The sequence below is a fragment of the Chiloscyllium plagiosum genome, unplaced genomic scaffold (genome assembly GCF_037043375.1).
Source record: "Chiloscyllium plagiosum isolate Xiang-an unplaced genomic scaffold, Cpla_swu_hap1 HiC_scaffold_26, whole genome shotgun sequence".
NCBI lineage: Eukaryota > Metazoa > Chordata > Chondrichthyes > Orectolobiformes > Hemiscylliidae > Chiloscyllium > Chiloscyllium plagiosum.
In genome coordinates, this window is record NW_028270164.1 from 3,819,724 (window position 1) to 3,837,785 (window position 18,062).

General features: G+C 45.9%; 2 protein-coding genes across 8 annotated transcripts in view; one reads left to right on the forward strand and one right to left on the reverse strand.

Moving 5' to 3' along the window:
• The window catches only part of LOC122563028 (protein PHTF1), a 41,171-nt gene extending 27,132 nt beyond the window's left edge, over positions 1–14,039 (forward strand). For 2 of the 4 annotated variants that reach the window (XM_087973430.1, XM_087973433.1), the window contains 8 exons: positions 4,969–5,097; positions 6,529–6,801; positions 8,585–8,716; positions 10,993–11,079; positions 12,018–12,173; positions 12,531–12,626; positions 13,025–13,150; positions 13,326–14,039. In XM_087973430.1, coding sequence (XP_087829556.1) covers positions 4,969–5,097; positions 6,529–6,801; positions 8,585–8,716; positions 10,993–11,079; positions 12,018–12,173; positions 12,531–12,626; positions 13,025–13,150; positions 13,326–13,343 — 1,017 coding nt within the window. In that variant the 3' untranslated portion in view covers positions 13,344–14,039. The other 2 variants (XM_087973432.1, XM_087973431.1) reach the window with 2 other exon arrangements.
• A 581-nt stretch (positions 14,040–14,620) lies between these two features.
• Positions 14,621–18,062, reverse strand: part of magi3a (membrane associated guanylate kinase, WW and PDZ domain containing 3a) — a 132,111-nt gene continuing 128,669 nt past the window's right edge. For all 4 annotated transcript variants that reach the window (XM_043716342.2, XM_043716341.2, XM_043716340.2 and 1 more), the window contains one exon: positions 14,621–17,661. In XM_043716342.2, coding sequence (XP_043572277.2) covers positions 16,478–17,661 — 1,184 coding nt within the window. In that variant the 3' untranslated portion in view covers positions 14,621–16,477. The remainder of the gene's footprint in view (positions 17,662–18,062) is intronic.

Genomic DNA, 18,062 nt, shown 5'->3' on the forward strand with positions numbered 1-18,062 from the left:
CTCGGAGTGCCGTGACCCTTTTCCGGAATTGATGTCACTGCCTAACCTGATTTGCCCACACACTTGCTCCATGCCCCCTTTCCTACAAGATTCGATCAGAAATGGGAATATTCTCTACTTGAGCTGCTCGCACCACGTTATCAAAAATTCTTCAATGCGTGGGATAGGCATTCTCACCTCTACCTTTCCACAGGGAATGTTATAATCAAATGGAATTGGTAGGAATGTCTGAGACCAGGTGGAAGCAGGGAGCCAGTAATTGGTGTGTGTTACCGCCCCCACTTCAGGAGCAGGTGGGACCTGACCCTCCTGGCTCAGAGGGAGGGTAATGACACAGGATAGAGTTCAGACTAGAGGCTAGTGGCTGGAGTTTATTCTTTTTTTCCTTTCACCTGTGGTATATATATATATATATATAGTTTTATTTAGATATTTTTATATAAGACAGAAAAAAGTCAATGTTGTGAATAGACTTTATGATATAACTTCTTTATCCAGCACCAGGAATGTGGCTGGATTTTAACCACTGCGATTAAACAAGCAGAACTGTGCTCAGTTGTTTGTCTCATGTTTCAGAATGGCTGAAAAATCCAATGGGGAAATCTCCTGCTTGTTATTAATGTCCATTTCTCACCATAATCTCTCAGTCACTGGGTTAGCTTCCATCAAACACACTTTTAACTTTCCTGCAGTATGGCACGGTAGCTCAGTGATTAGCACTGCTGCTTCACAGCACCATGGTCCCAGATTTGATTCTAGACTCGGGCGACTGTCTATGTGGAGTTTGCACATTCTCCCCATGTCAGCGTGGGTTTCACAGAACATAGAAACATACAGTGCAGAATAGGCCCATGATGTTGTGCCGTGACTTAATCCTAATGTAAAATATAGTAACTTAACCTACGCACCCCTCAACTCACTGCTATCCATGTCCAGCAGTCGCTTAAATGTCCCCAATGACTCTGCTTCCACCACCACAGCTGGCAACACATTCCATGCATTCACAACTCTCTGCGTAAAGAGCTGAAAATGTGTTGCTGGAAAAGCGCAGCAGGTCAGGCAGCATCCAAGGAACAGGAGAATCGACGTTTCAGGCACAAGCCCTTCTTCAGGAATGAGGAAGGTGTGTCCAGCAGGCTAAGATAAAAAGTAGGGAGGAGGGACTTGGGGGAGGGGCGTTGGAAATGCGATAGGTGGAAGGAGGTCAAGGTGAGGGTGATAGGCCGGAGTGGGGTGGGGGCGGAGAGGTCAGGAAGAAGATTGCAGGTTAGGAAGGTGGTGCTGAGTTCGACGGATTTGATTGAGACAAGATGGGGGGAGGGGAAATGAGGAAACTGGAGAAATCCGAGTTCATCCCTTGTGGTTGGAGGGTTCCTAGGCGGAAGATGAGGCGCTCTTCCTCCAACCGTCGTGTTGCCATGGTCTGGCGATGGAGGAGTCCAAGGACCTGCATGTCATTGGTGGAGTGGGAGGGGGAGTTGAAGTGTTGAGCCACAGGGTGGTTGGGTTGGTTGGTCCGGGTGTCCCAGAGGTGTTCTCTGAAACGTTCCGCAAGTAGGCGGCCTGTCTCCCCAATATAGAGGAGGCCACATCGGATGCAGCGGATGCAATAGATGATGTGTGTGGAGGTGCAGGTGAATTTGTGGCGGATATGGAAGTATCCCTTGGGGCCTTGGAGGGAAGTAAGGGGGAAGGTGTGGGCACAAGTTTTGCATTTCTTGCGGTTGCAGGGGAAGGTGCCGGGAGTAGAGGTTGGGTTAGTGGCGGGTGTGGACCTGACGAGGGAGTCACGGAGGGAGTGGTCTTTTCGGAACGCTGATAGGGGAGAGGTGGGAAATATATACCTGGTGGTGGGGTCCGTTTGGAGGATCTCTGATCTCCAGCATCTGCAGTCCTCACTTTCTCCTCTCTGCGTAAAGAACCTACCTCTGTCTCCTTTACACCTTCCTCCTAATACCTTCAAACTATGACTTCTCATACCAGTCAATCCTGCCCTGGGGAAAAGTCTCTGGCTATTGACTCTATCTATTCCTCTCATTATTTGTACACCTCGATCAGGTCACCTCTCTTCCTCCTTCTCTCCAGAGAGAAAAGTCCGAGCTTAGTCAATCTCTCTTCATAAGGCAAGCCCTCCAGTCCAGGCACCATCCTGGTAAACCTTCTTTGCACCCTCTCCAAAGCCTCTGTATCTTTCCTATAATTGGGCGACCAGAACTGGACACATTATTCCAAGTGTGGTCTCACCGGGGACTTGTAGAGCTGCAACAAAACCTTGCGGGTCTTAAACTTGATACCCCTGTTAATGAAAGCCAAAATACCATATGCTTTCTTAACAACCCTATCCACTTGGGTGGCAACTTTGAGGGATCTATGTACTTGCATACCCAGATCCCTCTGTTCCTCCACACTGCCAAGAATCCTGTCTTTAATCCTATATTCAGCATTCGAGTTCGACCTTCCAAAATGCATCACTTCGCATTTATCCAGGTTGAACTCCATCTGCCATTTCTCAGCCAGCTCTGCATCCTGTCAATGTCACGCTGCTGCCTGCAGTAGCCCTCTATACTATCGACGACACCTCCAACCTTTGTGTCATCTGCAAATTTACTAACCCACCCCTCAACCTCCTCATCCAAGTCATTTGTAAAAACTACAAAGAGCAAAGGCCCAAGAACAGAGCTCTGCGGGACCCCACTCAACACTGACCTCCAGGCAGAATACTTTCCACCTTCTGCCTTCTGTCAGTCAGCCAATTCTGAATCCAGCTAGCCAAATCTCCCTGTATCCCATATCCCCTGGCTTTATGAATGAGCCTACCATGGGGAACCCTATCAAATGCCTTGCTGAAATCCATATACACCACATCCACTGCTCGACCATCGTCGACCTGTCTTGACACCTCCTCAAAGAACTCAATAAGATTTGTGAGACATGACCTGAGCCTCACAAAGCCATGCTGACTGCCTTTAATCACACTATGCTTTGACAAATAGTCATAAATCCTATCTCTCAGAATTGTTTCCAAAACTTTGCTGACCACAGACGTGAGACTGACTGGTCTGTAATTGCCAGGGATTTCCCTATTACCCTTCTTGAAAAGAGAAACAACATTCGCCTCCAGGTGCTCCAGTTTCCTCCCACAGTCCAAAGATGTGCAGGGCAGGTGAATTGGCCATGTTAAATTGCTCATAATGCTAGGTGCATTAGTCAGAGGGAAATGGATCTGGGTGGGTTACTCTTCAGAGGGTCAGTGTGGACTGGTTGGGCCGAAGGGCCTGTTTCCACACTGTAGGGCATCTAATCTATTAGCTATGTTCACAGGTGTTTCACATCGTTTTAACGGGAACTCCAGTGGTGAGGCATAGCTAGGCCTGAATTCAACCTTGCTGTGTTCTAACTCTGTCAATGGATGGCACAGTCAGATGACAAGTGATGGTCAGATACAAGCTGCAGATTTGACTAAGCACGGAGCAACCAACAAAGTCTTCCTTTAAAATTTCCCGTTATCCCACTGGGAAGGGATGATTTTTGGACAAAACCGAATCTCGCGTTAATCCAAATTTGATCCATTGCCCTTTTCCAGAACTGGGTCACTGCATCATCATGATATAATTTAACAGTCTCTACACTCGATAGGTTTATGGTTGATGTAGATTAGACACCAGATTCCCGACAGTGTGTAAACTTCCGTGCTCCTACACCCCTCCCTATCTCTATCATCTCTTCCAGCCCCATACCCCCCCATCTCTGTAACCTCCTCCAGCCCCTACACCCCTCCCGATCTCTGTCAACACCCCCAGCCTTCTACACCCCTCCCTATCCCTGTCCCCTCCTCTAGCCCCTACACCCCTTACTATCCCTGTCCCCTTCTCCAGCCCCTACTCCCCCCTCCCTATCCCTATACCCTCCTCTGACCCCTACACCTCCTTCCCTATCCCTATATCCTCCTCTGACCCCTACACCTCCTTCCCTATCCCTATACCCTCCTCTGACCCCTACACCTCCTTCCCTATCCCTATATCCTCCTCTGACCCCTACACCTCCTTCCCTATCCCTATACCCTCCTCTGACCCCTACACCTCCTTCCCTATCCCTATACCCTCCTCTGACCCCTACACCTCCTTCCCTATCCCTATACCCTCCTCTGACCCCTACACCTCCTTCCCTATCCCTATACCCTCCTCTGACCCCTACACCTCCTTCCCTATCCCTATACCCTCCTCTGACCCCTACACCTCCTTCCCTATCCCTATACCCTCCTCTGACCCCTACACCTCCTTCCCTATCCCTATACCCTCCTCTGACCCCTACACCTCCTTCCCTATCCCTATACCCTCCTCTGACCCCTAAACCTCCTTCCCTATCCCTATACCCTCCTCTGACCCCTACACCTCCTTCCCTATCCCTATACCCTCCTCTGACCCCTACACCTCCTTCCCTATCCCTATACCCTCCTCTGACCCCTACACCTCCTTCCCTATCCCTATACCCTCCTCTGACCCCTACACCTCCTTCCCTATTTCTGTCACCTCCTCCAGCCTGTGCACCGTTCCCTATCCACTGACGAAGGTTCCTGCTTTATTTCAGAGAGTTGGACAGTAACAGTTTCAGAGATGGGAGGTGATGGCTGGTGGTGTTATCACTGGACTGTTAATCCAGAGACCCAACAAATGTTCCAGAGATACAGATGGTGATCTTTGAATTCAGTAAAAATCTAGAAGCTGAACATTATTTGGGAAAATAAAATGTTTCCTTTAGGGTCATTAATGTCCTTTAGAGAAGGAAACTGCCATCCTTACCTGATCTGGCCGACACGTGACTCCAGACCCACAGCAATGTAGTTAACCTTGAACTACCCTCTGGGTAATTAGGGATGTGCAATAAATGCTGTCACAGCCAGCGACACTTACACCCTGTGAATAAATTTTAAAAGTTGTCATAACTAAAATTGCTGTGTTTTATTTCCAGAACCACTTACAATGGCTGTACAGCAGCAGCACAGCCTCCCAGCGGGTCAGTGCTATCGTCTGGGAAGGGAACGACTGTAAAAAGTTTGATATGTCAGTTCTGGAGATCAGTGAAATGATTATGAAGAAGGTGCGTTTTCCGAGGCAAGACAACATTGGTGCGGACTGTGACGCGGGAGTGAAATTAGCTTGGAGTGTAATTTGTTCAGGACAAATCCAGAACTGGGAGAACTCAGAGTGGGGTGGTGGGGTGGTGGGAGGTGTAAAGACTCATGCTGGAGGATGGTCATGGTTGAGTTGGGGAAAGAGCTGAGGAGAGTGGGCGAAAGCGGAGGGGAGGATAGGAGCCGGAAGGTTCCAGGAAACATGGAAAGGGCAAAGTAGATGGAGTAGGTTTTCGGGAAAGGTCCAAAGTAGGAGGAAAGGTGCAGAAGAGATTCACCAGGATGTCACCTGGGATGGAGAGTTTCAGCGATGAAGCCAGGCTGGATATACATCGGATTATTCCCTAAGAGCCCCATGGTCCTGGCATGGATAGAGGATTGGCTGACTGGCAAAAGGCAGAGAGTGGAGATAAAGAGGCTTTTTTCAGGATTTGATTTGATTTATGATTGTTGCGAGATTGTACCAAGACACAGTGAAAAGTATTGTTTTGCATGCTCAGCAGACAAATCATATCTTACATTGGTACATCAGGGTAACCAAACCGAATGCAGAATACAGTGTTACATTCAGCCCATGCCGAGTGCAGTTCCACAGGGGTCAGTGTTGGGACCACAACTATCCACATTATACATTGACAATCTAGATGAAGGAACTGAGGGCATTGTTGTTAAGTTTGCAGATGATAGGTGGGTGGACAGGTCGTATTGGCAAAGTGGGGAGGCTCAAATGGTGGAGCAAACGATGGGACGAATGGCCTAATTTTGCTCCTACCTCTTATGGGGTTTTAAGGATGACTTTTGATGTGGTTGGTGGGCTATAAGGGATGCTGACCCAGGGAAGGTAATACGGTGTGAATCATAGTCACACGCCACAGAAGAGGCCCTTCGATCCACCAAGGCTGTGCTGACCTATCTGCACTAATCCCACTTTCCAGAACTTGGCTGAAAGCCTTTCATGTGCTCATCCAAGTACTTTTTAAAGATTATGAAGTTTCCTGCTTTAACCGCATCCCACACCCCGCCCCCCCCCCACAGACAGACCTCCACCACCTTCTGGGTGAAAACCTTAATTCTCAAATCCCTTCTAACCCTTTTCCCCTTCATCTTAAACTTATACCCCCTTTGTTATTGACCCTGCAGCTAAGGGGACCGGCTGCTTCTATCTACCCTGTCCATGCTCCTCATGACCTTACACACCTCTATCAGGTCTCCTCTCAGCTGTCTGATCTAAAAAAAAATCCAAGTTTACCCAGCCTCTCCTCATTGTTAAACTGCTCCATCCCAAACACCATTCTGGTAAATTTCCTCTGCACCCTTCCCTACATTATTTTCTATTCGCACTTTCCCAGCCTTGCACTGCTTTGTAACAGGCAGCTGTTTTCCTGACTTCTCTCCAGGCCAGTACCTTTGAGCAGGAGAATGGTTACCGCATCCTGGGATATTTGGTGACAACGATCCTTACCTTGCTGCCCTTCGCATTCCGCCTTTTCCAACACAAGGACGTTGAGCAGCTGGCGTCGTCTTCTGTCTCGGAGTTCCTGACAGTTGCCTGTGGTACAAGTCCTGATGGACTGCTGCTCAGCCTGGTGCTCATTAATGTTATGGAACGGTTCTGTCTGACATGGATGGTTTTCTTCATTCTCTGCGTGGCAGAGAAAACATACAAACAGGTGAGTGACAGCACACTCTCTCTGTAACGTTTATTTTCCGATCATGGGATGTAGGTGAGGCCAGTATTTATTGTCTGACCCTAGTTACTCCTTGACAAGGGGGTTGGCGGACTCTCTTCTTGAACCTTATTATGGGGAATGTGGACATGAGGAATGTCAGATCATTCCTATACACCTGTATCAGGTCCCCTATTGAATGGTGTCACAGGCTCATGCGGCCAAATGGCCTCCTCCTGTTCCTATTGCTTGTTGCCTTTATTGTCGTTCGTGCGGTTTGGGTAGACCCACAATGCCACTGGGGAGGGATTTCCAGGATTTTGACCCAGTAACAGTGAGTGGCTTGGAGAGGAACACCATGGGTGGTGTTCCCATGTATCTGCTGATCCTTGTCCTTCTAGATGGGAGTGGTTGAGGGTTTGGACGGCATTGTCGGAGGCTCAGTTCTGGGTCCTCTTTTGTTTGTCATTTATATAAATGATTTGGATGAGGATTTAAAAGGCATGGTTAATACGTTTGGGGATGACACCAAAATTGGTGGCATAGTGGACAGTGAAGAAGGTTTTCTGAGATTACAAAGCGATCTTGATCAAATTGGTCAATGGGCTGAAAAATGGCAGATGGAGTTCAATCTGGATAAATTCGAGGTATTGCAGTTTGGTACAACAAACAAAGGTAGGGCTTATACAATTAATGGAGAACAGAGCGACCTTGGGGTGCGGGCACATAATTCTGTAAAGTTTGCATCATATATAGACAGGATGGTTAAAAAAGACATTTAGCCTTCATTGCTCAGTCTTTTGAGTATAGGAGTTGGGAAGTTACATTGAGGTTGTACTGGACATTGGTAAGGCCTCTTCTAGAAAATTGTGCAGTTCTGGTTGCTCAGTTATAGAAAAGAAATTATTAAACTGGAGAGAGTTCAGAAGAGATTTATCAGCATGTGAAAGGTTTGAACTATAAAGAAAGGCTTGACAGGCTGGGACTTTTTTCACTGGAGTGTAGGAGATTGAAAGGTGTCCCGATAGAAGTTTTCAAACCATGAGGGGTATAGATAGGCAGTTGTCTTTTCTCGAGGATGGGGGATTTCCAGAGTATGGGACATACATTTAAGGTGAGAGGAGAGAGATTTAAAAAAGACATGAGGGGCAAATTGTTTGCACGGAAGATGGTTCGTGTGTGGAATGAACTTCCTGAGGAAGTGGTGGATGTGGGTACAATTACAACATTTAAAAATCATTTGAATAGGTACATGAATAAGAAAGGGTTGCAGGGATATGGGCCAGGAGCAGGCAGGTGGGACTAGCTCAGTTTGGGATTATGTTTGGCATGGACTGGTTGGACTTAATGGTCTGTTTCGAAGCTGTATGACTCTGCGAATTATGGATAGAGAGTATTGGTGGTGGAGGAAGGGGATGTGTGTGAATGTGGTGCTAATCAAACGGCTGCTTTTTCCTGGATGGTATTAAGCTTCTTGAGTGTTGTTGGAGCTGTCCCCATCCAGACAAGTGGGGAGTATTCCATCACACTCCTGACTTGTGCTTTGTAGATGGTGGACAGGCTTTGGGATGTTAGGAAGAGCCTTACTCACCATAGGATTCCTAGTGTCCGACTTGCTCTTGTAGTTACTGTGTGTGGCTAATGCAGTTGAGTTTTCGGTCAGTGGTAACTCCCAGGATGTTGACAGTGGGGGATTCAGTGATGGTAACACCATTGAATGCTGGTACTTCTATGCCTACTCTGAGGTAAGGTCAAACCCTTAATTTGTTCATCACTGTCTCTATAGCGATTCCTATTTGCCAAGCTCTTCAGCCATCTGACATCAGCGAGGAAGGCTCGTAAGTCTGAGATCCCTCATTTTAGGCTGAAGAAGGTGCAGAACATTAAGATGTGGCTGTCACTGCGTTCCTACCTGAAGGTAAGTGTGGAACTCATCGAATCGTACGATACACACAGTTTGTTAAATCAGGCTCGGCTGGCAGGAGATGGGCATTCAGAACATTTGGATTTCAGGTGATTGGCAAATTAACCAGAAATGATATAGGAGCATTATTTGACCTAGGAAGTCATCGTGATCTGTAACTCACTGTTTGAAAGGGCAGCGGAATCTAATTCAATAACTTTCAAAGTGAATTGGATTAACCTTCAAATGGAATATATTAATAAAGGTATTGAATAAGAACAGCAAAGTAGAATTAATTGAATGTCTGTACTAAAAAGTAGGCACAGGCATGATGGGCTGAATGGCCTGAGATTTAATTCTGTTAAGACCATTCAGCCCATTTTGTCTGCTTCTATTATTCGATTTGTGTGCTGTAGGTGTGTCTGTATCACCACAATAGTCTGCAATTAATTATTCTTTTCAGTTTGCTTTTGAGTTGTGAGATTCACTAACAAACGTTATTACCCATCCCGAATTACCCCTCGAGGTGGTGGTGGGAACTGTCACTGATTCACCAACAGCACTGTGAGTCTGTGAGGAGGGTAACAGGCAAGGACCAAGCAAATACCCATAGAGGAGGTGCACCAGATCCATCGGTCAAGGCTGGAGAAGGGATTGGAGGATTCCCCGTGGCCATTCGGCCAGCGAGGAAAGAGCCTGAAGCAAATCAAAGTGAGGTGACCAGCCTTGGATTCAAGCGGCTCAGGCCTGCTCCCTGTCGAATGAATCTCAAGGTTCCGGAGATCATTCTAGAGCCCAGTGGCTCAGATTGAAATAATTGAAAAGGTTGCAAACCAACGACCAGGTACACACACACTGACTGGGGTGAAGTTGATCAATGGACTCAGTCTCAATAATGAATCATCACCTCTTATTTTCTACATTGGGTTAATGATTATACAGAGTACTGTCAAAACGCAATTGCCTTTAGCATTGAATGAGCCACATATAACAGACTGGAACAGCAGGTTAATTGAAACTGTCTCAGTTAATGGATAGTAGACGGGAGAGAGGAGATTATGTGAGCTTTATTTCCAGATGAATTAATTTTTCTGGTTATTTATGACCCAAGTCCCCATTTCCCTCAGCTCCTTTCACACCAAACCTTCCTGACGCCGTGTAGAGAAAGAGGAGCTAACTATTTGAGGGGTGGGGAGGGGAGATGCCTGAGGAATGGAGATATGAGAGTAAAAGAATGGATTAGGAAGTCAGAGAGTTGGAGGCAGGATAGAATCTTCCTGGAGAGTGAGAATTTGACAATTGGGAGGACAGCAATAGTCCCTTAGGTGTATATCTGGGAAGCTGCAAAGTGATCAAATGTGCTGTTCATAGAAGCAAGTCGTCCCCTCACAACTGACGCCACTCTGGCTCCATCAGAAAAGTAATGGTCAGAGTTTGAATTATAGAAAGTAAAACCAGGAGGAGAAGCTGAATTTCCATGTTCTGGTTAAAATAACTTATATGTGTCTGTAGTAAGAAAGCCACTCCGAAGAAATTCTTGGGCAATCATCGCATAAACCTTAATCTGTACCAGTCTTGTCAACAACATATGGTACGGTGGCTCAGTGGTTAGACTGCTGCCTCACAACGCCAGGGACCCAGGTTCAGTGCCACCCTCGGACAACAGTGTGTGGAATTTGTACATTCTCCTTACAATCTCCCCTGGGGTGCTCCAGTTTCCTTCCACAGTCCAAAGATTTGTAGGTTAGGTGGATTGGCAGGGAAATGCAGGGTTACAGGGATAAGGTATGGGTAGGTCTAGATGGGATGCTGTTTGGAGGGTCAGTGCAGACTTGGTTCTGAACTGTCTGCTTGCATGCTGCAGGGATTCTATAATTAACATCCCTCTTTCTCTCTCCAACTCTTTTCTACCACTTACTGTTCTGCTCATTCTGACACTTCATCTTCCTCGTCTGATGGAACGGCACGGTGGTACAGTGGTTAGCACTGCTGCCTCACAGTGCCAGAGACCCAGGTTCAGGTCAGGCGACTGACTGTGTGCAGTTTGCACATTCTCCCTGTGTCTGCGTGGGTTTCCTCCGGATGCTCCGGTGCAGGTGAGATGAATTGGCCATGCTAAATTGCCCGTAGTGTTAGGTGAACTAGTAAATGTAGGGGAATGGGTCTGGGTGGGTTACGCTTTGGAGGGTCGGTGTGGATTTGTTGGGCGAAGGGCCTGTTTCCACACTGTAAGTAATCTAAACTCTTTCTATTTCTCTTTTTCTCCTTTTACTTCATTCTCACTCTCACAGAGGCGGGGCCCACAACGCTCGGTTGATGTCATTGTTTCATCAGCGTTCTTACTCACTCTGTCCATCGCTTTCATCTGCTGTGCCCAGGTAAGATTCAGAATGTCCTTCCATTTATTGAAGAAGAGAGAACATCATCATTTCTGATTTCACTTGAATTGTTTCATTGCATTCTTGTAACCACTCTCTCCTTCGTTAATCTCACTATCCCCAAGCACCCAGTTCCTGCCCAAATTACCAGCAGCACCAGTACGTTGCCTTAATGAGAGGTTGTGCTGAATGTATTGCAAGAAGGAGCTTTTATTTATGACCACAGTGCAGTGCCAAGGGAGCGCTGCACTGGCAGAAGATGAGGACTGAGGCTTTGCTCCACTATCGGAAGTTACTATTGTTAAGATAAATATATTAAAGCCCCGACTACCCTCTCAGGTGATCACCGACAATGGCTTCGAGGGGAACTCGCAGGTGCCGCTATCTGTTGCACTTGTCCTTCTAGGTGAAACCGGTCACAGGTTTGGAAACTGTGAAGGATCTTTGGTGAATTTCTGCAGTGCACCTTATACACTGCTACTACTAAGCATGAATGGCAGAAGGAGCAAATTTCTGTGGGTGGGGTGTAAATCAAGGGTAGAAATTGCTGGAAAAGCTCAGCAGGTCTGGCAACATCTGTGGAGAGAAATCAGAGTTAACATTTCAGGTCCAGTGACATCTTATGCATGAATACTAACCTTTTCCCTCGCTACCATCAGTTCTGAAGGGTCATCAGACCCAAAACATTAACTTTGATTTCTCTCCACAGATGCTGCCAGACCTGCTGAGTGTTTCCAGCAACTTGATTTTGTTTCCAATTTCCAGCATCCTTCGTTTTTAGATAAATCAAGCAGGCTGTTTTGAGCTGCTTGCGGCGGTGGAGCTGTGCTCAGCCAGACAAGTGGAAAATATTCCGTCACATTCCTGACTTGTGGGGAAGCGATTGGTTTATTAGAATCAATTTCCGTAACACAAAAATTCTTTCCTTCATTTCCAAGATCCTTCATGGCCACATGAGCTTTCTGGATTCTCTGTATAACTGGGAGCTACTGATCTGGGGAGCAGCCCTGGCCATTTTCCTGCTAAGGTTGGTCACACTGGGCTCAGAGATCAGCAGGAAATACAATAATGTCTCCATCTTGCTCACAGAACAGGTATGTACCTAATGTTTTTATTCAGCAGAACCTGTTAATGGGGAGACTGTTAGCTAGACCCGAAACATTAACTGATTTCTCTGCACAGCTGAGTTTTTCCAGCGATTTTGGTTTTTGTTTCGGATTGCCAACACCTGCAGTTATTTGGATTTTTACCTGTTTCTTAGACCATCTAATACCGCTCAGCTCAACTGTTTCTCACAGAGTCATAGAGACATGCAGGAATTGTTTATATAATTTCAGCAGGTTTGCTGCGAGTGTTCAGAAAGGTAACAAAATTGGCTTTGCTCTGAGGGATGGGGCTGTATTGGCAGTCTGCAGTAAATTCTTATCAATGCCTCGTCTTCCCTTCAATAGATCAACTTGTATTTAAAAATGGAAATGAAACCCAACAAGAAGGAACAGCTCTCCATCGTGAACAATGTGCTAAAACTTGCCACAAAATTACTGAAGGTGAGCAAGTCCCATTTTTCAAACTTTCTCCTACATTACTTCTTCCATTTCATCTCCCTCATTCACTTGACAGAATGCCACACTGCCGGGGGGTGGGAGGGGAAGAGTAATACTGAGTGGGTACCACATTGTCAGAGGTGGTATTTGTGAGGGGACTTGCTGTCCAGGACAGATAGCACCAGTATTAATTACCTAGTTAAGAACAGTGCCGAATATACTGTCATTCTTTACACAGTTGAACAGTAGTTTAGCTTTCACTGGCTCACCAGAATAATGGACTGCTACAGGAAGTGTCTGAGGATGCTGTTTCTCTACAAGAAGTCTGGGTGAGATGTGCAGATGGAATTGGGAGCATTATCACCACCAGGTCAGTGCTGTGCTTCTCCCTTCCCCCACAGGAGTTGGACTCTCCATTCCGGGTGTACGGACTGACTATGAACCCTCTGCTGTACAACATTACACGGGTCGTCATTCTGTCAGCAGTGTCTGGAGTCATCAGTGACCTGCTGGGCTTCAACCTCAGGGTGAGTTACCCCATCCCAAACAAATGTCAACACAGACCACCCTCTCCAGGTGCTCTCTCCTGCCCCCATTCCCTTAGACTGCAAGGCATTTAGCCCTCCAGTTCCTCACCCACTCAGTTGCTGCTGATTCTTTGAGTACTTGTGAATTACACTCTATTTCTTTCCTTTTCCCCAGCTGTGGAAGATTAAATGACCTTGGGCTTTGACTGGAGTCACAAGAAAAGGAGGCTGAAGAAATGTGTGCATACAGATGGGAGACTGTCAAATCTGCTGGGGAGTGTGGAATGGGGAGGTTCTCCTATTGAACTGCATGGGTCATGGCCCCCTGGACAACAGAGAGGGAGACACCAGGGCAGGAACAGTCAAGTAAGCTCAAGGGAGCCATTTAGTATTTTTTTCTTCTTCTACTGTCACCAGCCTTCTCCCTAGCAGATGCTACAAACAGTAACACAGAAACAATTGCAACAGATCAGAGTAAATGAATGTGGTTGCAGAACATCTCTCAGTTGTTTAAATTCGATTATATTTCAGTCTTTTCTCTGGTTCTGATGAAAGATGGTCTCAACCTGAATCATGAACAGCTTTTCTCTGCTCCTTGCTGGTACCTGACGACTTGATTTCCAGCGTTTTGTTTTTTTTAAAAATATCACCCAACTCTTTCCTCAACTTGTAACTCTTATCCAGGTACAGGTCAGGTCTGATTACCATGCTCATCTGCAAAGCTGGAATTTAAGACTGACATTATAAAATAAAATATAATATCCATGTTGCTGCTAAAATCATGTATTTTATCAGGGAGTTAGATCAGTATGCACTCTTTAGATCAATTTATTTTTCTGCTGTATTTAACTGTATAATTTATTTCCAAATAAAGCTTACATCCAATTCATTCATTTTAGTTTTTCATTGTAATGTGAAGAAAGAATTTGAATTTACATATAGCATCATCACCAGTGACCCAAAACAACCAACAGCACTTTTTTTCTTTTTAAAAAAAAAGACCCAGAGTGATTGGCCAGTTCAACCATGGAAATAAGTGTTCCAGAAAGCAAACCGATTTTGGACTGAACGAAATCAATCTCTAACCTGGATTTTGTGCTGGAGCGAGATTCGAACTTTTTGAATGTCCCTTGCGGAGCCCATAGCTGATACTTGAGGACTGAGACAGTACAACAGAGGACTTGGGAACAGAGGAACGTGAAGCTCAATTACCTCTGCTAGACTTGATTTTCACATTAATCTGACTCAAGGCTATTAACAACGTCCCTGACCCAACTAGGAGAATGAACGGAAGGTGCAGTACTCTGACTCAATTTACCAAGTCACATGGGTTTCAAACAGCTTGCATTTACATAGAGTTTTTAACACAACAAAACAGGCCATGTAATGGTCCCACTAGAGTGGGAAATGCAGCATACTGTAGCAGAGATAATTATTCATCATCTTGACCAAAAGTTTTGAAACACGTGCTGAGATTGAAAGTTAAGGTTTATTTTACAGTGCAACACCATGACAAAGGATTTGCATTTCTCATGTCATACATTAAAAAAATATGAGGGTTTACAGATCTCGCCCTAATGACAGTATTTATAGAGACTGTACAGTATAAAAATTTACAACCAACACACTCAAGGCTTGTTCAGCTTTACTCAAAGACTGCATCCATGCCATGAGTACTGTACAGTCTACAAGATGTTGTGAACATTACTGATGTTGGGGAGGGAGCAATGTGTGTTAGTCTACTGCACCAACAAAGAAATAAAATGAGACATCAACAGTGTGGGGGTGGAAACTGGAGCTGAGCAGTGTATGAATTGTGAGGAATTTCAAACCACCTTCGCGTGGACTCCAATGTTCAACTCTTGGCATGAACAGAATATGAAATACAGCAGTAAAATAGTCACAAGACTCCACCTTCACCACACACAGTCCAGGGTCTCCGTTCCATCTCCTACACACTCTTAGAAAAAGGGTTGGCGGGTTGACAGTTCACAGGGTAATGGAATACAGTTTTGGCCAATGCACATTCCTGGATGACAGTCTAAGTGACTTGGTAAAGGTATAAAAAATGGCAACATGATTCGAGGTTGGAGAGAGCACCTTGCAGAACGAAAGCTGGGAAATGAGGCAAATTCAAGAGGCTTCACAAAGTATTCAGAGAGACAGGGAAGTGACAAACAAGAAATCCATTCTATCACCTGACTTGCTCATTTCCAGAATATTCCATTGCTGCTATTGACAATGAGTTAAGGTCGAGAGTTTCCCACAACACTGATTTCAGTGGAGAACAGAAAAGACATAAATCAAACAAAACAGGAACATGATGAGACGCCAACACACAATGGCACAGGAAATGCAAAATATGAATAAAAATAATTTTTAAAAAACTGAATTTGTTCAAAATACTGAAGATGTTTATAAACTGCATCAAAATCACTGAAAAACAAAATATTTTACACTGATTGGTAGTCTAATGAAACATACACAAAACAAGTTACAGAACCCAATGAATAGCAGTTTATAATCTGGACTTGAAGAACCCGATAACATTACAGAACTCAAAGAGGAGACAGGAGTCCTAAATCTCTGGTGGTCAGAATACTGCACCAGATTAACTGCAAGAAATTTCTTGTGTACAGTATTAGAAAACATCAAAGAGCAATGCATGCACAGTGTGACAGTGAGCTGTTTGAGAGCAGACACAGCATGTGAGACAGGCTTTTGAACACAAAGGCATTCACAGACAATAAAAGCTAAAGGCCCATGTAACACAAAAAATAGTGGCCATGGGGGTGGTGTCCAAGGTGTTCAGTTCATTAACCTGTGTTGATTGCAAACCTGTACAGAAATAGTGTAACACTCGCTAGTCAACAGCGTCACATCCAGTTAGTGATAACTCATTTCAAAGGCAGAGATTTGGTGACAGTAAATTTCTGATAGCTCACACGCCATAAGACTCACTGGCTCTATGGTTGAGATGTTCAAGCTGGCACTGACGGGGAGTATGGACTATGAAACCACCGCTGTGATTGGAAAGACAATGTGCCAGAGTATGAGGAATGGGTCACTGTTGTACAAAGTGTAAACTGCACACAATCAACATCTGTTCATAAAAACAGGAGTGTCTCACAGCCTGTATTGCCATTATGAGGCAGACAAGTTTGTCCAAACAATGGAGCAAATTGAAAAATCCTTCACTTCAACTAAAATGTTTCAATGCAAAAAACTGACTGCACTACTCAAATTTAAATAAGATGCAATTGACACTTAACAGAAATCAAAAGTTTATAAAAATAATTTAACATATATAACGAAGTTTGCTTTTGGTTACATGGGTCTCTGAGCATCTGGTTTCTTCCAGGGTCCAGGGGTTATTTGTGTTTTTCTTGGAGCAGGTCCAGTTCTGGGCACAGGGCTGGAGTGTTGTATGGAGGGGACTTCCTCACCATGCCTCTCCATATCATGCTCTGCATTCCTTTGTTCCAGGCTCTTTGACTGATCATCACTCTTGCTGAAGGCGCTAGGTTGTTCGATCGCTGTAGAGTGGGAGCTGTCCTGCATGGTTCTGCCTGCTCCCTGACCAAGGTCAGGAGGTTGCAATGTTTCCTGCCCCCCAACATGTGAGGTGGGTCTCTTTCTTTGAGGCCTGTCACTGGTATTTCCGGACCCCTCAGTGCACTGGAGTGAGGCACTAGCCAAATGCTCCACAGTGCTAGAGGGTGGGTGAGCATATCTCCTGTTGCAGTGTCTGTGGTTTGGGCTCTCAGATTGGTCAGTCACCTGTTTAGAATGAGCCACTTTAACTAGGCTGGACCCATCATCTCTGCTCTCAGCTCTCTCTCCCAGAGTCACACTGTCCAATTCCTCTCTACTTCCTTCTCTATCCTTCCTGCTGGCCTTTCTTGGACTCCGTGACCTAGTCATACCGCCTACTGGCCTTTCCTTTGCTTCGACTTCCCGGAAGCTGCCCTGGTTGCTTTCCGACTGTTCTTTAAACTTTCCCCTCCTTGGGCTTCCTGATGCATCTGGTGTCTGTCTCCTTTGCTGCTTGTTTTTTTTGGGGCTAGCTGACTGCTCCCGGTACCCAGCAGCTTGCTTCTTGCCATGTTTGTGAGGGCTCAGGGCCCTGCTTTCGATGCCAGTGGCCAACACCTCGTCATTCCTGGCCAGTCGCTCTTGCCTCGGACTGTGCCCACTCTCTCCATCTGGTTTTGTTGCCCCGTCCTTCACAATTTCCGACTCGTCTCCTTCCTCAGCATTCTGACCACCTGTGAGGTTCGCAGTTCTAGCCGGTGTCCAGTGCGGGTCGGCAGCCAGGGGTCTGGGTGCCCACTGGGCACTGGTGGGCGAGTCATGATCTCTCCATATCTTCTCATGTTTAAAAGTCTCTGCAGGGTCAGTGAGATGAGGGTTGGGACTGGGATGTGGATTGGATGGCAATGGCTGGTTTTCAGCAGCTGTGTTTAGTTCCTGGAGGCTGGTATATGGGGTGCTCTGGGTATCCCAATTGTCTGGAAAATAAGCAAAGCATTTATTATTCCACACTAGACAGAAAACAAATATGATCAACTATAAAGAATAAAAAACTACACACATCCCATTTCCCTCCTGCATGATGCATAATCCCATACACCCTACATCTCAGCATGCATATCAAACCCCTTCCTACCTCACACAGTGCACCCCTCCTCAGTCAGAGAGGAGGCGAGGGGGAAGAGAAAGCGAGCGAGAGAGATAGAGAGAGCGAGCGAGCGAGCCAGAGAGCGAGAGAGAATGAAAGAGGGAGATGGGGAGAAAGGGGGTGAGGGGAGAGAGAGAGAGAAGGGGGAGAGGGAGGAGAGCAGATCACAGATTCTATGGTTTATATGGGTGAGGTGCTTGGCTCTGAGGTTCCACATATCAAGTATTTCAA